Below are 23,169 nucleotides of genomic sequence, written 5' to 3' on the forward strand. Positions count from 1 at the left end.
TACTTTTGGGGGTGATGAATATTTTTTTTTTACACCGATTGCTTTTACACCCATATAGGATGTAAAAGCAATTATTTCTCTCTCTCTCTCTGTCTGCATTCTTGCGGCCATTGAGAACTACTGAGTGAGCTGTGATTGGTCACAGCTTGTCACATGGTACAAGGCTGTTGTGAATAGCCTTGTACCATGTAACCTCTGTGATCATTCACAGATTTCACACGTAGTAAGCAATGATGTCACAAGTGACATCTTGCTTACTACTTTGCATGTGATCACTGATTGGCCAATCAGTGATCACATGATCAGGACCTCGTACAGAGGTCCCGTCCGACGATCGATGTTTCACTGTGTCCGGAGGACACAGCGGGCACCGGATCGCGGTGCTGCGCGCTCCCGGGGAGCGCGCACAAGCAGGGTGCGGGGAGGCCGTTTATAAACGGCCACCCGACCCTGCAGTGCCACCATCTGGCCGTTTATATACAACGGCTGGTCGGGAAGTGCTTAAAACCAAACACATTCATTACACAGGTTCTGGAGCTGATTTACCACCACCCCCGGTCACATCAAGCCCGACTTTGAAATCGTGCAACTTACAGTGAAGTTGCACGATTTCAAAGTCGGGTGAGATCTGGATTTCAGGTGCGATTTGCGATCTGACACAGATGTCTATGCAAATCGCACCATAACTGGTGCATGTACTACTTTAGAAATCGGTGTGGCTCCTACCAAGTTGGAACCGCACTGATATGACCGCTGTAAATGCAGACAATAGGGTGCGACTTGGCATACGATTTGCAAGTCACATGGCATGCAAATCGCATGCCAAGTCGCACCCAATGTGACTGGAGTGCAAATCCTCAGGAGGGCGAGCGGTTAGTAAATGGATAACCTGTTGGTAAGGATTATCTCACACAATAACATATATGTTATGACCACCTGCAGACCAGGAAGTGATAGCAGGAAGTGCTCTCTCCCCCCACCCTCCCTGTATACAAGGCTTCTCCCCCGCCTCTGTGTTCTGATCTCATTACATCCAGAGACAGAGAGCCGAGCTGAGTGTGGGAGAGAAATACGCAGCAAGTAAGTCCGTCATCCTCCTTAGTCCTCATATACGCTAGATGTTTTTACAGCAGCTGCTTTTGGCGGTTTTTTCTACAGCCAGTAAACACCCCAGTGTGTCATCCTATGTGTTCATGCATACATAGGCTTTAATCACTCAGAACTAGTGTGTTTCTAGAGGAGTTTTGTAGCTGTAAAAACGATCTAACACTGGTAAATGCGTCAAACTGGTGTTTTGGGGCTTTTTTTTTTTTTTTTAACAAAATGTTGTTTTAGAGTTTTTTTTCTGTGTATAAAAAACACAAAATGTGGCATAATGCAAAAACTCTAAAAAATGCGATCAAATTCGCATTTTTAATGTGACTTTATACAGCTGACGCTGCTTGCGTTTTTTAAAAAACCGCCCAGTGTGAATGAGAACTTAAACAGGAGTCCTCCGCTGCATACCTTCTTATAGAAAGGGAATTGTTCCTACTTCAGGAGCTATGAAACTCTATGATGTCAGCTTAGTAGAAGAATCTGAAATGAGAACTGTTTGTATTACCTCCTAGCATTCAATCCTATTCAGACATGTAATAGAGGAGGGCAACAGGAGGATGGGAGCTCTGATTTGTATGTCTGGAGCTGAGAAGTGAGCAGGACTGAGGCTCTAATCACATCTGAGCGTAGCGTTTTTCAGGGTTTTTCATGCTTATTTTACTGTGATTTTTTTTTTTTGCACGTTTTCATACAGCGTTTTTAGCAGTTTTTGAGCTTTGACTTTTTTTTTATTGGTCTATTGAGAAAAATATCATCTGTTGCATCATTTGTTGCTAGTTTTTCTGCTTCAGCTTTTATTTATTTTTTTTTAGGGTAATAAAAAAATTCACAAGTAAATACAAATAATCAAATACTATGTAATAATAATTAACCCATAACATTAAGCCCCGAACCCTTAAAAAATATATTAAAATAATTAAGTTACTTGTAGTAATTAATAATTAACCCATAACCTTAACCCCCTAAAACCTAAAAAAGTTATAAAATAACAATTTATTATTGTATTTTGTTCAGGTGTGTATTAATAATTTCATATTTTTTTAAGGTTAGAGGTATATTACTTATTTATCATGATTTTGTTTGTGTATTTCATATATTTTTTTACATATTTTCATTTGAGCAGAAAATCGAACAAAACAAGGGTTAAAACGCGCCAATAGCGTGGTTTTATTCTTTTCTATGAGAATAAATTGTGCAAATCTGCCCAATGTGAGCTACAAAAGGAGCTCCAAACCTTTTTTGAGCTTCAGGCGTTCTGCTTTAGGTGACTTTGAGTGGAGATGTGAACCATCTACATAGAGGAATGTTGATTTCCCCCACCCTAGGTTCACATCTCTGCGGGTGGTGCCGCTGCGGATACGCATGAAAATCCGTGCAGCCGCACCACCTGCACAGAGAAATTTGGACCCGCGGGCGGATGCCATTACTTCTAATGGCACGCCGCCCGCACCGGAAAAACGCAACCGTACTGGGAACCGAGGTTCCCGTGGGGGCTGCGTTTTCCAAAGAAGTGCAGGGACTTCTTCCCTGCGTGTCACAGGACATGGGAGTCCATTCAAATGAATGGGCTCTCGTGCCCATGAAAAACACAGCCCGCACGGCCGCATATATGTGAGCCAGAGGTCAATGGGGCCTTGGTTCTGAAATGTTGATGTCTGTCTCCCAGATAGAGAAATGGTGCCACTCTTCACCACACCTCCCTCCCATTTTTAATTTATTTTGCTTTTTTAGTTTGTTTTCGATAGAGAAGGGAAATGTTTCACGTGGAGAAAATTCCATTCTGATCTGCTCACAGATCCACTGCTGATCAGAGAAGAGCGGACGGATGACGGGTCCATGTCCTGCTCAGTGTTTACAGAGCAGACACAGACAGATCCCATTCTGCTCCACCGGCATTCAGGAGTAAACTGATTCTGCTGCTCATTTACACCCGACTACCCTCTGATCCACTCCACCTAAACCGAAGAGAATGGATTCCTTTACTGATGTGTGTGGGGGGTTTTTTTGTTTTGTTTGTGTGTTTTTTTTTTTTTTTTTTTTTTTTTTTTTTTAAGCAGACCCAATCCTACCCAGAGGTAGGTGCATGTAAGCGGACATAAGTCTGTTTACACCCGCCTGTTAATGGGAATAAATGGACCTTCCAATCAGGCCAGAGTGACAGAACCCACTTTGCTCTACCAGCAGCTGGGAGTAAATGACTGGGCTTGTTTACACCAGTCTACCCTCCAATCTGCTTTTCCTAAACAGGAAGAGGATGGATTCCCTTACAGAAGGGGTGGGCAACCTTAAAGAGGTGGAGATCTACTTGAACAACATTGGAGAAGTCAAAGATCACTGGGCACAGGATATCCTCCACACACTATTGTCACAAAATCGAATACATTGCACAGCAATCATGGGTTTAAATCAGGTGGTGAGGAGGCAACATACGACCTCATCACCACCTGTCAAAGACTCTAGGATTGCTTTTCAGAGGAGCAGTAATGATTGCTGCACTTGTGAATAAACCCCTAGTTGTATTCGGCAGCGGCACACTTAGGGCTTGTTCACAGGTCAAGTTGGGGGGTGTTATAGCCCTGTTGTTGAGTCGCGGTTTTAAAGCCCCCGATCCTTACCCCCTTTAGCTGCCGAGGCTGCAGCCAAAGGTGTACACATGCTGCAGCTGGAATTAAACTGCTTGTTTCTTTTGGTAGGTGCCATCACCTGCCAATCACAATCCATTCAAGTAAATGGGGCCACTCTGCAAGAGCCCTATAGTCCAAGGGGTTAAAGAAGATGGTGAGAAAGCATCACAACGCTGCCTGCTTTACCCCTTGTTTGCTGTGCTGCAAAAAGTTGCAGGGCACCTACAGAGCAGGCTCGTTTACTTGAATGAGTCATGCTTGGCAGGTGCTGTGCCCACCAACGATTCCAGGGCGTATACCTCTGGCTGCTACATGCCTACACCCCTGGCCACTGCAGCTAAAGGGGGTGCAGTTGAGGCAGGGGTAGTTAAAAAAAAAACAAAAAACAAAACACCCTAACTATGGGGTTTTGCCAACCCCCAAACTGCAAATGTAAATGAACCCTATGCCTGGGTTCACATGTATGCGGTGCGGTATATCGCATGTGATTCGCACAGGAACCGCACCGCATTCCTGTGCAAATCACATGCGATTTGTGTGCAGTGCGATTGGAATTGTACATTTTGCATGGCTCTATTCGCACCGCCCCAAAACCTGCAGGACCCTTTTTTGGGTCCGCACTAGAATCGGATCGCATAGGTATTGCACATCGCAGTGCGTTGTGGACTGCTTTCAGGGTGTTAACATACACTCATAACCCCCATTGCATACTCTCACATTATGCAGGACTTGCCTTCAAACTAAGCCCTCCAGGGGTGAGGTGTCCCCGCTGCCGAGACTTCCATTTTCACCCGGTCTTCCTTCCAGGTTCATGAGTCCTGGCTGCCGGACTGGCCGAGTCGCACTGACATCGCTCCTGTACATGCACACGGGAGTCTCGGGACATGGCACGGTGCTCTGAAGGAACAACACGGGTATGCCGTTCCTTCAGAGCACATGCGCCAGCATACAAAAAAGAGTGAATATCTCCTAAACGGTGAAAGTATAAGATATTCATTTTACCTACAGGTAAGCTTTCCTATAGGTAAAAGATACAAAAGTGGGTTTACTCCCACTTTAAAGGAGAAGTTCACCATTTCAGATAGAATTTCACTTTTCATAATAAATAGCATTTTCCAATGCCATTTCTGGCCCAGCCGTCCCAATGTATTTTTCTTTCTGGCCCAGCCGTCCCAATGTGTTTTTCTCTCTGGCCCAGCCGTCCCAATGTATTTTTCTCTCTGGCCCAGCCGTCCCACTTGACAAATTAAGTCACAAGACGTTTAATTTTTTTGTCAGCTTATGTGAGATGTTAAACAGATTTTCAGATTGCTCATTTCCTATAGATGATATCTCAGCTTTCGCTTCCTGTAGGCCATATCCCAGATGCCTTCACTTCCTTGATGCATCATAGTAGAGGGTGTGGTAGGGTGTGTTCACCACTCTGGACCACACCTCCCTCATTACAATACTAGCTTCCGCCCATCAGCTATGTAGTACAAGGGCCGGTTTGATTTGATTCAAATTGAATGGATTGTGTGTCCTTCTTTTCCACAGTTCTGGTAAATCTAAAGGTAAATTGTACAGAGATTGTACAATCTTATTACATAGTGTATGGCCATCTTTATACAGACCTTTATATAGGTAGTGGACGGAGACATTTGCCAAGCCACGTTCACACCTCCACGTAGTGAAGACTCACATTCCTGCATGCGTTTGTTTTGGAGCATTTTCACTTGTCATGTGTAGGGCAGCCCATTTACTTGAATGGGCAGCCCATTTACTTGAATGGGCAGCCCATTTACTTGAATGGGCAGCCCATTTACTTGAATGGGCAGCCCATTTACTTGAATGGGCTGCTCTACATGCAACAATTACCCCAGAAAAGCTCCACAACCAATTTGGAGCAAAACACTTGTGTTACCACAGTTTTTGATGTTTGCTGCACTTGGGGTGCCTTTAACCTGTAATGATAACACAAACACGATTCACATTTGCAGCGTGTTTCTGAAACACATGGCAAAGCAAGCATTTTCTGTGCAGTCTGCCATGCTTTTGGAAATGCATGTGAATGGAGCCTCCATTGTTCTCTTTAAATGCACCAATTTCACTTTCAGGCCCCATTCACACCAAGAGAAGGCGCGCACATTTTTTTGGCTGATTTTTTTCATGTGACAAACCTAGGGCAGCCAGTTTATTTCAATGGGCTGCGCTACATTTGCAAATTAGCTCATGGAACATTTTGTCATGGTGCGAGTTGCACATTTTGATACCTATGCATTTTGCTGTATTTGTTACCCATTTTTTTCATGTGTTTCGTTTCTGTGTTTGGTGTGCCATTACCAATTAATGACACTGAAAGCACAACTAGTTAATTTTAGGTGTATGAAGGTGGCCATACACTATAAAATCTCAGTACGATCTCCTTTTAGATTAACCAAAACTATATAATAGGACGACACCGCATCTATCCAATCAAGCGGGCCCTGTTATTACATCAGTGGTGCCCTGTGGGCTGCATACGGCCTGAGCCCATCTTAGTCTAAGTTCACACCTATGCAGGTTGCATTTATGGCATTTTTGCATTACGTTGTTTTTGCCTCATTTTTTTATGTATTTTTTTCCACTTTATTTTTCTTGTTGCTAGGCAGATTCAAAACGCAGAAAAAATGCAACAAAAGCAATAAATGCTTCTCTGCAGCATTTCCATTGAAGTCTATAGAACCAAAAACTCATTGTTTTTGCGTTAAGAAAAGTCCCTGACCCTCTCCAAAAAATGCACCGGGTGAAAATGCGGAGATGTGAACCTGTCCCATAGGAAATCGTGTTAAATGGACTGTACTGCGTTTTTGCAAATGCGGCAGAAAAACGCTTAGGTGTGAACCTATGGTTAAGGGACGCTGGGGTATCCAGGCAAATGCATGTGGGAAGAGAGCCCGGTGATGCTGTGATAAATAAAAAAAAAAAAAAGTTGATGGGTAAAGGGTGTGTACTAATAAGGTCAATGCAGGATGTGTGTGCTAATGAGATCAGCTGGTAATCTGCTTCCTGATCATACTAGCTCCTCTGTCTACATTCCAGGAAATGAAAAGGCTTTCGAAGAAAGGCTATGGTAAGGCTTTGTTCTCCAGATCAGAGAGCTTGTATATTTTTTGCAACTGAGGTATATTAATGGTATATTGGTGCATGGAGGAGCCAAATTTTATTTTAAAAAGTAAACTTGGCCTTTAATTTTTACTGCAGCGTCTGCTTTAACAGTGGGCATGCATAGTCTGATTCGTGTGTGTGTAAATTTTTGGTATGTCCATGGGAAGAATAAGTCTAAATGTTAGTACCCACTGAAGTGCATTTCTACACCCCTGGTCATTGTATTATTTCAGAGCCAACAGTGTGAAAAAAAAGGGGTTAAAAAAACCCTTTCGGGTATATAAGAAACCCATCCTCTTCTCTTCAAATTAAGTCACCAATGACTGAGAAGCCCTTTGCCAGACTTCGAGCTATATTATGTGATGGCAGGGAGGGGTTGGTTAGTCAGGTATAACAGTCTGTTTTTTAGAAAGGTAGATGGTTGTCTCCAGATCCTGGGGGTTTTAGAAGGTGAACTGGCTTGAAAAGGGTTTGGGGCAGTGGTAAATTAGGTTGCATAGAGATGTCAAGGGTTTCTGTAGGAATTTCCCACAAAGGCTAGTAAATATCAAAGATCTTTTAATTACTCCACCATTTTTTCACTAGCCACTATGGAGTTTATTTACTAAAGCTGGAGAGTGAAAAATTGGGCTCCCTTTTGCATAGAAACAAATTGGCTTCCAGGTTTTATTGTCAAAGCTTAATTGAACAAGCCGATGTTAGAGGCGGATTGGTTTCTATGCAGAAGTAAGCCTGATTTTGCACTTTCCAGCTTTAGCAAATAACCTAGCTGGACTCAGGGGGGTTATTCAGTTTCAAAGTGACTATGTCCTTATTTAGTAAACCCACCTCGGTAATACATAAATCATTTTTGTGTTCCAAAGTATATACAAGTCAGCCTGTATATGGATTAAGAACTTTTTTACATAAGTGAAAAGTTCCTCTGTAGACATTGACACAGTTCCAAATGTTCGCAGCATATTTATTATCTTTCAGCTTATGCTAGATGCCAACCCTATGCTCCCTGCACTGCGCTATTTCAACTGGTAATTGCACGGTCATGCAACTCTATACCCACACAAAATTTGTCCTTTTTCACACAAATAAAGCTTTCTTTTGGTGGTATTTGATCACCACTGGGTTTTGTTTTATTTTTTTTGTGATCTAAATGAAGAAAAGATTGAACATTTTGAAACATTTTTTACTTTGTTATAAAAAAAAAAAAAATAGCCACTAAAGTGCATATTGGTTTATGTGAAAGTTATCTACAAGCTATCATATAGATACTGGAATTTACACAGATTTTACTTTGACTGCCTATTACATTTCTTGACGTGCTAAAATGCTAAACCCCAAAATGATACCTTTTCAGAAAGTAGACACCCTAGATTTATTTTTTATTTTTTTACATAAAGTTGTCACTTAAATGATATATTGCTCACACATGCCATGGGTATATGTGGAATTACACCTCAAAATATATTCTTTGTGCAAGGAGGAACAGGAGCACTGCCAGAGCCCTAAAAAATGACCTCCAGCAGGCCACTGGAGTGAATGTCTCTGACCAATCAGAAACTGACTTCATGAGGGACGTCCTCTAGTGGGCCATGTGCTCACTGTCCGGCACCATAGAGCTTGATTGGCATTTGCTACAGACATGACATCTTCTTTGGGGTACCAGAGAGGACATCTGGAAAATGCCTCTCATGCAGCCGGCTCACTACATCTGGATTTGGGATTTGGGCCACAGCACCTTCTGGATACAAAAGGACCATGATGGTCAATTCCTGAAATTTTAGAAAGGATCCACTTCGTCCAGTTGTTTTGTAAATTACAAAAGCGTTCTATAGAGCCAATTAAAATAAATGAATAGACACCTTTTTGTACCAATGTGGAACTTTAAGGGAAATTAGGTACGGATTCATCATTTGGTCGTTGAAGTCCACCCCTCCCATGTTAAGGGTATAGTCATGGACACAGAGGGGCTTCTCAACGCCAGCTGCTGTGCTAATCTTGGTCATTGTGTCTGCGTGAATGGAAGACCGGACGAAAACATCCTGATTTGTCCTTCCACTTCACTGCAAGCAATTCATCATTTCTCAAGAAGGCTTTCTCCTCCTTTCTAAGTCAGGTGTTCACAAGCTGTTGAGGGAAGCCCTGGCAATTAGGTCACATGGTTCCACATGAGCCAATTTCAAGATTCCACAAATGTCTAAATAGTAGCTCGCTTTGTCTAAATAGTGGCTCGCTTGTATAGACGTTGTCCACATACAGCTGCAAGAAAAAGTATATGAACCCCTTGGGATTACATGGAGTTTTGCATGAATTAGGCATAAAATGTGCTCCGAACGTCATCTAAGTCACAACAATAGAACAGTCTGCTGAACATAATACTACACAAATATTAGATGTTGCCATGGTTTAATTGCACATAACATGTAAACATTCACAGTACAGGGAGGAAAAAGTATGTGAGGCCCTAGCTTAATGACTTCTCCCAGAGCTAACTGGAGCCAGGAGTGAGCCAACCTTGACTCCAATCAGTGTGATGATATTGGATGTGTTGCTGACAGCTGTCCTGCCCTTAAAAAAACACACACCTGTTTTGGGTTTACTGGTTTCAAGAAGCACTGTCTGATGTGAACCATGCCTTGCAGAAAAGAGCTCTCAGAAGACCTACGATCAAGAATTGTTGACTTGCATGAAGCTGGAAAGGGTTACAAAAGTATCTCCAAAAGCCTTGATGTTCATGTGTCCACGGTAAGACAGACTGTCTACAAATGGAGAAAGTTTAGCACTGTTGCTACTCTCCCTAGGCGTGGTCGTCCTGTAAAAATGACTGCAAGAGCACAGCGCAGAATGCTGCATGAGGTAAAGAAGAATCTGAGTGTCAGCTAAAGAAATCTCTGGCACATGCTAACATTTTTGTTGACACATCTACAATAAGGAAAACATTAAACAAGCATGGAGTACATGGGAGGACACCATGGAGGAAGCTATTGCTGTCCAAAAAGAATATTGCAGCACGTTTGAAGTTTGCAAAAGAGCACCTGGATGTTCCACAGCACTACTGGCAAAATATACTGTGGACAGATGAAACCAAGATTGAGTTGTTTGGGAAAAACACACAACACTATGTGTGGAGAAAAAAAGGCACAGCACACCAACATCAAAACCTCATCCCCACTGTAAAACATGGCGGAGGGAGCATCATGGTTTGGGGCTGCTTTGCTGCCTCAGGGCCTGGACGGATTGTTGTGATTGATGGGAAAATGAATTCCAGAGTTTATCGAGACATTTTGCAGGAAAACGTACGACCATCTGTCCGCCAACTGAAGCTCCGCAGAGGATGGGTGATGTAACAGGACAATGACCCAAAGCATACAAGTAATTCAACAAAACCATGGCTGCAACAGCACAGAATATGCCTTCTGGAGTGGCCCAGTCAGAGTCCTGACCTCAACCCGATTGAAATGCTGTGGCATGATCTGAAGAGCGATTCACACCAGACATCCCAAGAATATTGCTACACTGAAACAGTTTTGTGAAGAGGAGTGGTCCAAAATTACTTCAGATCGTTGTGCAGGTCTGATCTGCAACTACAGGAAACATTTGGTAGAGGTTATTGCTGCCAAAGGAGGGTCAACCAGTTAACTCCAAAGGTTCACATACTTTTTCCTCCCTGCACTGTGAATGTTTACATGTTATGTGCAATTAAACCATGGCAACATCTAATGTTTGTGTAGTATTATGTTCAGCAGACTGTGTTCTTCTATTGTTGTTGTGACTTAGATGACGTTCAGAGCACATTTTATGCCCAATTCATGCAAAACTCCACGTAATCTCAAGGGGTTCACATACTTTTTCTTGCAACTGTATGTGGTACACTTTGCAGAACAAAGATGACACCAAGTCCCATACTATCTTGCCACTGCTCCCCATGTTAGTCTGGGCAATCGGGCGGCGTACTTCACGGTCTCTTCCCTCATAAACCTTAAAATTGTATCTATATATGGAAAGACCCTCTTTTTGTGGGACTAAATGCACAGACGAAACCAATAACTACATAGAAACAATTAAAACTTAATCGACCATATTTTATTTATACAAAATGTTAAAAAGAACATATAGGCACAAAATATGGCGGTAATACATGATGAGGCTGTCACAGTAAACACATGGATGAGAAAAACACAAAGTGAAACGTGCATGCACTTGACTCGTTTCGAGACTTGCTTATAGAACACATTACACCTATAATGAATATATAATTATCATATCTTCATATATCTCCAAAAAGGAGTTACAATTTCAAATGCACAATTTGCACTTGCATAGCCCCACGTAGGGGCGGAGAACTTGAGGAAGCTGCCAATTGACTAAAACCATAAATAAAGTAAATGTGGCCAATATCTCCAAGATCCTCCCAGGCAAATGAAGAGAAAACGGACACCGTCCCACTCTCCTACAAGAGAAACCCCTTCATGGCCCCAAAGGGGCGACCATTGGGGATGCCCAATTCCAAATGATTCCTATGGAAATATATACAATAAAAAACTGACAAAGTGGTGGTGCAGAAAAACATGAGAAAATCCAACTTCTCTATTGTAGAGACAGCAAAAAATGCTTACGGAGAAGGGAAATCTAGCAGATCCTGCTCAATATTAGATAATGGTATATTATCAAGGTCCTAACTAATAGGATGGGAGAGTTCTCTGGTATTGTGGATCTATAAAAAATTACAAATGCTTCATTCAATAAATGGTGTGTTAACATGCCATTTTAAAAAAAAATTCCCAAACATATCCAAAGGGTATAACCTACCAAATAAGAGGAGATGATGTATAACCTATCCATTGGCTGCACATACGGTTTAAAGACCCACAAGATAGCGTTTATATAACAGGTGGATAGCTTAAAATTGCACCAATCCACCAATTGCAACATGTTAATACCAATTGGTATTAACATGCCATTTGAAAAAATTCCCAAACATTTATTGAATGAAGCATTTGTATTTTTTTTATAGATCCACAATACCAGAGAATTCTTCCATCCTATTAGAACCTTGATAATATACTAGTAACTATCTAATATTGAGCAGGATCTGTCAGATTTCCATTCTCAGTAAGCATTTTGTTCTCTCTACAATAGACGTTGGCTTTTCTCATGTTTTTGTGCATCAACACATTCTGTCCATGGTGTTGTGTTTTTTTTTTTAGCTCATTTATATATTTCCATAGAAGTCGTCATTTGGAATTAGGCATCCCCAATGGTCACCCCTTTGGGGCCGTGAAGGGGTTTCTCTTGGAGGCGAGTGGGACGGTGTCTTTCTTCTCTTCCTCCTTTATTTCTTCATTTGCCTAGGTTGTTTGCTGGGGAGGTACGGTTTGAATGCAAGGTGGCCTGTAAAGTGAGTGAGAAACTTATCCACGCAGATGTTTTGCGGGGGCGTATACACATCTGCAAGTTTCTCTGTGAGGTGTTTTACAAGGGGCTGAATTTTTTGTAGAGCCGGTCATGTTCAGGGTCACCCCAAGGACTACAGAGTGTTATCACTGAAAGGCATAAAGTGCATTGTCATCTCATCTCATATCTACGCCTGGCCATGGCAGCAGAGAACATTATGATGAAGTGGGTCTGACCAATATGACCAACTCATCCTTTTTTGTAATGCCCATGTTGAGAGTTAGGACCAAAAAAGTTTTTTTAATTTGGAAACAGAGGTTTCCATGCAAATGGTCTGGCAAGAGCTGATTTTGGGTTGGCGGCGATAAATAGTTGTGCGTATAAATTGCTTTGGCCCACAATCAAACTGTTGTTGCTGCTGTTTCCACCTGAATTCCGGGTTGGGCAGTGAATGGGGTGGTGGGAGTACGGGTGCTGCAGAATCTGTGGGCTGCCAATCAGGATTTTCAAGCACGTCTGGAAGGACTCTATGGTCCTGTGTTTGCATTCTTGGTGGCAGTGGGACACTACTTGTGCTTGCCACCTCGCCAGCTTGTACTGCACTTATGAGACCAAGTGATACTGCAGTGCTGGTATGAAAAAGACCAGGATATACTAGGCTGCTGGTACTTGCCAGTTCACCAAAAGGTAGAGTGGCACTACTACTGGCATTCTGCTGCATATGAGACAAGTCATGCATTCCTAGCACTTCAGCTTCATGGGGTCGGGTATGCCTGATCTTAACAGGGACCTCTTCTCTATGGTCCAAGCTATCTGTCAAGGTGCAGCTGCTTTCTACAGATACGTATTCTGAGGTGGATTCTGTCAGAGGCTTCCCCTTCGCTCTCAACTGACATGCTCAGAATCCTGTACACCTTCACTAGCGTACCTATTTTGGGCTCTAAACTTGCAGGTACCTAGTGCAACTCATGGGGAAAGAGCACATACTTGAACCGCTCCTAATAAAATTCACCTGCTAGTGCTAGCACAGATCAGTCCTAATTCTGCAAACCCTGAGGTTTAGTGTGCAATGTATCACAGGTGAGTGCAGAAATTACACTGACACTGCACTTCTTGTTAGGTGTGTGTGTATTGGGGCAAATCGCAGTGAACAAGGCTGTTCCTGTTAACACTGCATTTTGGGGGACACTTATACTAAGGGGGCACTGGTATAGTTCTGTTCATGATCAATATATTGATCCATACAAACTATACTAGTAACGATGGTGATCAGTAGAGATGAGCGAAGAAATGAAAAATTCGATTCGACTGATTCGGCGAATTCGTGGACAATATTCGATTCGAGTCGAATAAATTCGCTGTGAATTTAACTTAAAAAAGGGTGTTTCTAGGCTTCAGAGAGCCTTTATATTAGTGCAGAACACTGTACCTTTAATTTAAATGCCCTTGGAGTCTGCTGGGGAAGAGAAATAATACTGTCAGTCAGTATGACATGCAGATGAGTGCCGTCGATCTTAGAATCACCGCACACTTCACTCATTTGGGCAGTCACGGGGCCAAAACCAGAGTGTGGAGCCACAGTGTGGCGGTGGAGGCAGCAGCAATGGGAGGCCATACAGCACCCTATGACAAAAATGGAAACCACCAGCAGTGTGAGGAGACCTGAAAGTGGCACATGGCAGAGTGTGGCGATAGAGACAGCAGCAATGGGAGGCCGTACAGGGACCCATGACACACTCTGGACCTGGCAGCAGCATGAGGAGGCGGTACAGGGGCCCATGACAGATTACGGGCCTGGCAGCAGCATGAGGAGTCGGTACGGGGGCCCATGGCAGATTACGGGCCTGGCAGCAGCAATGGGAGGCCGTACAGGGACCCATGACACACTCTGGACCTGGCAGAAGCATGGGGAGGCGGTACAGGGGCCCATGACAGATTACGGACCTGGCAGCAGCATGAGGAGGCGGTACAGGGGCGCATGACAGATTACGAGCCTGGCAGCAGCAACTTGGACAGGAGGACGTTCAGCTTCTGCACCGTCGGGTGCGTGCTCGCAAACTGTTGTCTCTTGGAAACGGATTCCAAGAAAGACTGCTGACGGAATCCGTGAAGAGGAGTAGCAGGAGAAGGAGCATCTGAACGAGCGGAATATGCCAACAAGCGACAACAGGGGCCCATGTCAGATTACGGGCCTGGCAGCAGCATGAGGAGTCGGTACGGGGGCCCATGGCAGATTAGGGGCCTGGCAGCAGCTATGGGAGGCCCGTAATCTGCCAGCACCCTATGACAAAAAATGGAACACACCAGCAGTGTGAGGAGACCTGAAAGTGGCACATGTTTGGGGCATGATTCATGGCGGATTTAGTCAGTTGTGTCAGGAACTGGTGGTTTGAAATCCAGACTAATCCACGCCTGATTCATTTTCACAAACGTGAGTCTCTCCACACTTTGGGTGGACAGTCGTGTCCTCCGCGGAGTTGCAATACCTCCTGCCGCACTAAACACGCGCTCCGATGCCACGCAACTGGCCGGGCATGACAGCCTTTCAAGGGCAAATTCAGCTAGTTGGGGCCAAAGGTCAAGTTTCGTTGCCCAGTAGTCAAGGGGATTGTCTACCTCGGTTGGCAGGGTGCTGTCCAAGTAGGCCCAAGCCTGTTTGAGGTCCTGCTCCAGGTCCACCTGATGCTGCTGCTGCTGCGGCTGGTTAGTAGTTTCCTCACTGCGCTGGTGAAGAAAGCTACTCATCATCGACTGCAGACTGAGGCAGCCGCTGCTGGTGGAGCTGCCACTGCTCCTACCACCCCACCCCTCCCCTGCTGCCATGGCAGCGGAACGCGAGCGCACAGGGCCCACAGTGTCTGAGGATGGACGTTGGCGCACAAAGGCAGAGACCAACTGACTACATAGGTGGTTTTTATAGTACGTTATTTTGGCCTCCCTCTCAGCAGGTGTGAAAAAGGCCACCATTTTTGAACGGTAGCGAGGGTCCAACAAGGTGGACAGCCAAAAGTCATCCCTCTGTCTGATGGTTATTATTCGGCTGTCGCTACGCAAGCAACCGAGCATGCTATGGGCCATTTGTGCCAAGGAATGCGAGGGACTCCCTGCCTCCATCTCCACAGCATACTGCCACGGTGCGTCTGGGTCCTCTGTTTCCTCCTCCTCCTCCTCTACCAGATGCTCCTGCTCCTCCACTCCTGTCCGCTGAGTGGAAAAACCACCCATTTCACTCAATAATTCCTGAGCACAAATGTCCTCCTCTACCTCCTCCTCTTCTTCCTGTCCTGCCCCCACAGGGGTCATGTGGCGTTGAGATCTGTGCGCTACGTCTACCGCACCCTGACCAGCCATTGTTAACAGCATTTGTTCAAGGACGTGCAACAGAGGAATGACGTTGTTCATCCCATAGTCCTGCCGACTCACGAATAGCGTGGCCTCCTCAAAGGGCCTGAGCAAGCGCAGGTGTCACGCATGAGCTGCCAATGGCTGACATCGAAGTTACACAGGGGAGTACCTTTATCCGCTTGTAACATCAGGAAATCGGTGATGGCCTTTCGCTGCTCGTAAAGGCGATCTAACATGTGTAGGGTTGAATTCCACCTTGTTGCAACGTCGCAGATCAGGCGATGATGTGGAATTCCGTTCTGCCGCTGCAGCTCAAGGAGGGTGTGCTTTGCGGTGTAGGAATGGCTGAAATGCATGCAAAGTTTACGTGACATTTTAAGGATGTCTTGCAGTGGGATGGTGGATTTTAGGAACCGCTTGACAACCAGATTGAACACGTGAGCCATGCATGGCGCATGGCACAACCTTCCTTGACGCAGAGCAGACACCACGTTCTTTCCATTGTCGGTCAACATGGTTCCGATTTTCAGTTTGCGCGGAGACAGCCATCTGTCAATTTCTCTGTTCATTACACTCAGAAGTTCCTCCCCTGTGTGACTACGTTCGCCAAGGCATACCAGGTGCAGCACAGCGTGACACCGTTGCGCCCTGCACATGTGATATGCCGGTCGGGTAATGGGACTTGGCACGGGGGTGGCGGCTGAGGACACGGCGGAAGAAGAGGTGGTAGAGGCGGACATCTTTGCCGGACCAAGGACGTGCAAACGTGGAGGCAAAAGCGGCGTGACCTGTCCAAGTTGCTGGTGCGGCTGTGACGGCACCACGTTCACCCAGTGGGCCGTAAATGACATGTACTGTCCCTGACCGTAGTTACAGCTCCACACGTCGGCGCTGCCGTGCACTTTGGCAGAGACCGACATGCTCAAAGACTGGCCCACCATGTCTTCTACATGTGAATGCAGGGCTGGCACTGCCTTTTTGGCGAAGAAATGACGGCTTGGCACTCTCCACCGCGGCGCGGCACAAGCCATCATTTCTCTGAAAGGTGCTGAGTCCACCACTTGGAAAGGGAGGGACTGCAGCACCAGCAACTTGGACAGGAGGACGTTCAGCTTTTGCACCGTCGGGTGCGTGCTCGCAAACTGTTGTCTCTTGGAAACGGATTCCAAGAAAGACTGCTGACGGAATCCGTGAAGAGGAGTAGCAGGAGAAGGAGCATCTGAACGAGCGGAAGATGCCAACGAGCGACAACTCCCCTCAGCAGAGGTGTTGGAGCCTTGACTGGCTGATGGAGGGTGATTGACGTCGGGTGACGGAGCAAGTAACGGAGCGGGTGATGGAGCGGGGGCTGGGGCGGGCAGAACCGCCGTATCTTTCACGGTTTTCCCAGGCCACCAAATGGCGACGCTGCATATGCTGCCGCAACGCTGTAGTCCCAACATGGGCCCCCTGGCCACGCTTGACTTTCTGGCCACATAGTCGACATACGGCTACGTTTACTTCCTCGGGCGGCTTGACGAAAAATTGCCACACCGCCGAGTAGGAAACTTTGCCCCCGATACTCCTCACTGGCTGACTGCTGCTTCCTCCGTGCACACCGGCACCACTACTGGCCGTGGTGGTAGGCTGCAGTGGAGCTGGTGCTCTACTCCGTGGCCGTTTGGCTCCACTGACACTGCTTCCACTGACACTGCTGCGACCCTGCTGCTGTCTCCTGGGCAACCCACCGACTGTTTCGCTCACTGCCAAGCTGCCACCCTCTTCTCCTGATGATGCGGAAGAAATTGCCTGATGACGACGAGGCTGCCAAGTGCGATCAACCTCCTCATCATCAAGTAGGGTCTCCGCCTCACTACTAGCCCCCTCGGCTGCGTCTGGGTCAGGAGACAGACCTGTCTCTAGACCGGCTACCGAGCCACTCTCCTCGCCACTACTTCTTCGCCTGGCTGCTGAAAAGGCGGATGTCTCCCCCCCGTTCCTGACCGCCCTCTGTTAGCTCTTCCTCACTGTACAGTGGGGCTGAGCCCACAGCATGCGATACTTCGCTTGGTGAGGGAACACCAAAGGACAGGGGCAGGTCGAGGATACGTGATTTCAGTGGGCTTGCTCCCGGGCCATGCCAACTAACGGTTGTGTCTGACGTACCCACCGACCGTTGGCTGTAGGTGTCAGAGGTGACCTGGGAAGAGGAAGACGACCGAGCCAACCAATCGATGACGGCAGGGTTGTCGGTGGAGACACGACCGCTGGATGACACCGGGAGCACTGGCCTCTGGCTGCGAATAGTGCTGCCTCGACCCCTTCCTCTGCTGCCACGTCTGCTCACTCCTAAAACATTGCCTCCTCTGCCACTCCTCTGCATGTTGTCTGACATACTCTTTAATTCAACAATTCTGTGTCCCTGAGTAACAATTCTGTGTCCCTGAGTAACAATTCTGTGTCCCTGAGTAACAATTCTGTGTCCCTGAGTAACAATTCTGTGTCCCTGAGTAACAATTCTGTGTCCCTGAGTAACAATTCTGTGTCCCTGAGTAACAATTCTGTGTCCCTGAGTAACAATTCTGTGTCCCTGAGTAACAATTCTGTGTCCCTGAGTAACAATTCTGTGTCCCTGAGTAACAATTCTGTGTCCCTGAGTAACAATTGTGTCTGGCCCTCAGTAACAATTATGTGGCCCTCAGTAACGGTTCTGTGGCCCTCAGTAACGGTTCTGTGGCCCTCAGTAACGGTTCTGTGGCCCTCAGTAACGGTTCTGTGGCCCTCAGTAACGGTTCTGTGGCCCTCAGTAACGGTTCTGTGGCCCTCAGTAACGGTTCTGTGGCCCTCAGTAACGGTTCTGTGGCCCTCAGTAACGGTTCTGTGGCCCTCAGTAACGGTTCTGTGGCCCTCAGTAACGGTTCTGTGGCCCTCAGTAACGGTTCTGTGGCCCTCAGTAACGGTTCTGTGGCCCTCAGTAACGGTTCTGTGGCCCTCAGTAACGGTTCTGTGGCCCTCAGTAACGGTTCTGTGGCCCTCAGTAACGGTTCTGTGGCCCTCAGTAACGGTTCTGTGGCCCTCAGTAACGGTTCTGTGGCCCTCAGTAACGGTTCTGTGGCCCTCAGTAACGGTTCTGTGGCCCTCAGTAACGGTTCTGTGGCCCTCAGTAACGGTTCTGTGGCCCTCAGTAACGGTTCTGTGGCCCTCAGTAACGGTTCTGTGGCCCTCAGTAACGGTTCTGTGGCCCTCAGTAACGGTTCTGTGGCCCTCAGTAACGGTTCTGTGGCCCTCAGTAACGGTTCTGTGGCCCTCAGTAACGGTTCTGTGGCCCTGTGTAACAATTCTGTGTCTGTGCGAGTAACAGTTCTGTGGCCCTCAGTAACAATTCTGTGTCTGTCCCTGAGTAACAATTCTGTGGCCCTAACTAGCGTTTCTTTGTCCCTAAGTAACGATTCTGTGGCCCTCACTAATAATTCTGTGTCCCTGAGTAATGGTTCTCTGTCCCCAAGTATCGTTTCTGTGGCCCTAACTCTGTCCCTAATACAGAGCGGTCTGCCTCTGTTCAATGACTGCAGGCAAATGAAGAATTCCAAAATGGCCGCTATTTATAGCTCGACCATTACACAGTGCTGGCTGGCTGGCTGCTGATTGGCTGATGCGATCACATGTCATTGAGAAATGCATTATGGGTCAGCGCGCCTTCCCAGACATCCCCGCTCCGTCGCCGCACATGTCCGCCGCCATTTTCGGAAAAATTTCGATTCGCGCGTCCGAAGTAGGCTATTTTTCGGATTCGGCGCGAATCGAAATTTTTCCGATATTCAACTCGAATTCCACTTCGGCTACTTCGATTCGCTCATCTCTAGTGATCAGCAACCTATAGTGTTTGGGCAATCTAACACTAGCTGACTCTGGCTGGGAGGGGCGCTAACTGACTCTGACGCTATCTGATGTCGCTAGTGGCCCTAATACAGTGATCAGTGAAAAATAATATACACTGACACTCTACTAATGGCACTGGAAGGGTGATGGGGGGAAGATCAAAGGTTTGAATATGGCAATCAAGGGGTTAAAATGTCTTCGGTGTGGGTGCAAATATGCTGCTTTTACTCATGTGTAGCTTGTCTTCTCTCACTGGGACAAAATGGTTCCAGGGAGAGAAGATCCAGCTAGATCTTATGCCTGTATCTACAAATACAGGCATAGCTCTGCTTCTCCATTTGCTGTAGGAGATCAGCAGAGTCCCAGCCAAAAATCACTGGCCGAGACCTGCGGACAAATATGTCCTACAGCGAATGACAGCAGGGGTTAGTGGGGGTGCTTGCGCATGCGTGCGCCAAACCCAAAAACAAACAGTGATGTACGGGTACGTCGCTGGTCCTGTAACTGCCACCTGTTCACAGTACATTGTGGTCAGATGGAAAGTGGTTATAGATAGGCACACCATGGTATGTGTTTTTTACCTGTTCAAGTACCCTGGTGTGCAGTTTTTGCCTCTGCCCTTTGCACTGAGTGTGCTTTGTGGAAGTACTCATTCCACAATGAAGCAAATTTCTGGACAGCCAGGCTGGCTCCTACCTTCACATGCTGATAGTGTATGTCCTTGGTGCCCAACCTGCAACCCAGGGGCCTCATGTGGCCGTTTGGCACACCTGCAGAGCCTTATCTGTGTTTCCCTATTGCCCTGTTATCATAGTGGTCTCTAGCAGCCTCATGTAATATCTCCAGCCTATGACTGTCTTATGAAGCATATCCCTGGTCTCCATAGCATGTTCAGTCTCGGTCCATCTCGGTCTGCAATCCTCGACCAGCTCCTGGAAGTTGGATTTAGGGATACTTTGGAAGTTAATTTGCTCCATTTTTGGATCTTTCCCCCATTTTCCTCTCCTAAATATAACTTGTGTGCTCTTGGGAAGGGTTGCAAATAAAGTGAGCATTCCAGTAAAAATGAAGGTCCACTTAAAGCAGAACGTCACTTAAAAGTGAAAACTCCACCCCTTCCCCCATGTTTGGAATTTTTTATTTTTTCTAGGAGCTGGTACCTTTTTCTGAAAGGCACCAGCTCCTATCTCCAAGTCTTGCCTAGGTGAATTCAAAAAAGGTAGTCAACATTTTTTGGGAGTCCAAAAGGGCTAGAAATAACATAAGATCATGGAGATATTCCTATGTTCTTTCTACTCCAGATGAAGTGGGTGCTCTTGGACCCCTAAAACAGGTTGTACCCCTGACATATCAGAATAAAGTTGTATCCGGACCTCTTAGCAGTGGTGTGGCACTTCAATTTAAATTTTTAGATGCAAATCCTATGCATTCACAGCAAAATGGTGGGGCTGCCTTCCAAGACGTGCTCTCCCCAGTAGCCCATGACACTCCACCAGTGTGAGTTTCATATTTTGGCAACCCTACTCTGCCAGAGGTGCTCATCTGGCTGCATGTATGCAGCTCCATCTGTTGCTGCTGAAACTTGCTGATTGTCAGTTGAGGAAGATGTTGCAAAAATATTGAACTGACTAATCAACTAAATGAGGTTCGCTTTCATATAGAGGACATTTTTAGAAGGCTACAGTTCCACTTAAATGTTGTGCCTATGTTTGAATGTATGATTCCAAAATAATTCAAATGGCTAATTTTAGAAATCTACTTTATTTACTCATATCATACTTGACATATTACACTTTCCAATATTTACTGGCCATTTAATTGTTTTGTGCTAGCACAGGATGGTGGCAGTCAGTACTGTGAAGAAAGAGGATGGGAAAGTCTCCTTTGAGACCTCTGAGGGAACAGTCATAAATGTCAACATTAACCAGCGGTCCTGCATGGACAGCCTGCTGGATGCCATCAAGAATATCAGAATGGTAAAGAAAGATGGACAATACAACCAGCCAGCCAGAGAGTCTGCATCCGGAGTACATCTAGGAGTTGGGGTAAGAATACTTAATTGGGACTTTATTACTGTATTTTATTTTCTGTTTTCATATGGTAAATTGTAATATTAATAAAAAGCACAATTAATAAGGAACCTAACCTGGTCTAAAATGTTTCCCAGGTAACAGAGGCATTGAAGAGCAAGGCTCTAGTGGGAGCAATCCTCAAACTGATCTTTGTCACACTATTGAATCCTAACCCCAGACTGTACATGGACTTCTACCCAAATCAAATTTTAGGTCAAACCTCTTCCTTACATTGAAAAAACTGTGTTAGAAGATTAGCACTCCCCACTGTGCCTGTGAGCTGCAGTGTCCAGGTCAGTGGGAACCATTGGTTTGCATTCCTAGACTATTGACATGGCGCCGGGCATGCGCCGACTGTCCATCTTGGGACACAAGGCTGCCAATCCAGTGCATGTGGACAGCTGAGCTGTGACACTGTGCCAATGTGACCCCCCCCCTCCCTTGCATGTTACTTTGCTGGCATGGCCAGATGGATGCACCATGCATGTGCGGGCACTGTCTCAGATTCAGCCCCTTTCACAACTGGACACTAGGCCTCAGGCCTCCAGATGGTGTAACACTAGGAGGCCACTTCTTCCCTCTAGACCCAGAACCATTAGATAGCACTATGGGGACAGGGACCAGGGGGTCAAAACTTCCAGATGCTTGTTAAAGACAGATTTCTTTCCTTCCAGAAACTCATTTCTGTGACCACAAAAAACTGACTCTGGCTCTGAATTAGAATCTGGTTTTTCACCCTTTCCTTCAGGTGCTCCTTTTTCAGGTACCTTTCCAAGAAGGAATTTGACTGCCTGTTTCACTGTATTTGAACAACTGGACATAAGTAAGGATTTACTGTGGGACAACCATAAACAAACAATCTAGGTCCCCATCTCTACAGGTGCCTTCTGAGGTTCACCTCCCACCTTTTTTCAAGCTAACTACTGGAACCCTTGGGGCCCGAGGTGACAGGATTGGGGTTTTGGAAAGTGCCCCAACCAGCGAAATTCTTTCTGATGCATCTTCATACTACAGAGAATCAGAGTACAAGGAGTGGGTGCATCCAGACAAGGCGTTTGTGCAGCAGTAACCAAATGACCGCTTTTGGGCAAACGTGGTTGGTCCCAGCTGTGGATCCTGCAGTCTCTTATCTCAATAGTACTCTTACAGTGCAGGTGTGTGATGTACTGGTGTTTAGGGACCCTGCAGGCAGGGTCCACTTTCTGACTGGTGTATGTATGTGTCACACACACACAGCTCAGCTTAAATGTACACACCAACAGATTTGTCAGATAACCTTTTACATTTCCTTTCAGAATCGACATTTTCTATGGGACACTATACTAAAAAATACTCCCACAAATGAGGGCCATTGATTGCAAACAAGATTTGTTAATTTGAACACAGTATTTTTCCTAACAAATTTAATTCAAGACCATGTTGCAAAAATGAATACACCCCAATTAAAGTCTTAGGCGCAAAGCTAAATATTAAACAAAATCCTAATTGATAAGAATTAAACTATAGGTGAGTCGAATTATTCATTAAACAGGTGTCCAGCAGACAGTTGATTATAATGGGGCATTACTTAAAGAAAACCCCTCCTATTTCATGCTGTCAGCAATGGCACCACATGGCTACAAGAAGATCACAAAGCTTTACTTATCAGTCAGAACACT

General features: G+C 45.8%; 1 protein-coding gene across 2 annotated transcripts in view; it reads left to right on the forward strand.

The window, feature by feature from the left end:
* The first annotated feature begins 944 nt into the window (after nucleotides 1-944).
* TMEM176B (transmembrane protein 176B) overlaps nucleotides 945-23,169 on the forward strand; it is a 41,785-nt gene continuing 19,560 nt past the window's right edge. The window contains exons 1-2 of one of the 2 annotated variants that reach the window (XM_089665443.1): nucleotides 945-1,080; nucleotides 21,272-21,484. In XM_089665443.1, coding sequence (XP_089521569.1) covers nucleotides 21,278-21,484 — 207 coding nt within the window. In that variant the 5' untranslated portion in view covers nucleotides 945-1,080; nucleotides 21,272-21,277. The remainder of the gene's footprint in view (nucleotides 1,081-21,271; nucleotides 21,485-23,169) is intronic. The other variant, XM_089665442.1, reaches the window with a different exon arrangement.

Source organism: Staurois parvus, unplaced genomic scaffold (genome assembly GCF_062004578.1).
Source record: "Staurois parvus isolate SC_StPar_1 unplaced genomic scaffold, SC_StPar_1.0 ptg002193l, whole genome shotgun sequence".
In the NCBI taxonomy this organism is placed as follows: Eukaryota; Metazoa; Chordata; class Amphibia; order Anura; family Ranidae; genus Staurois; species Staurois parvus.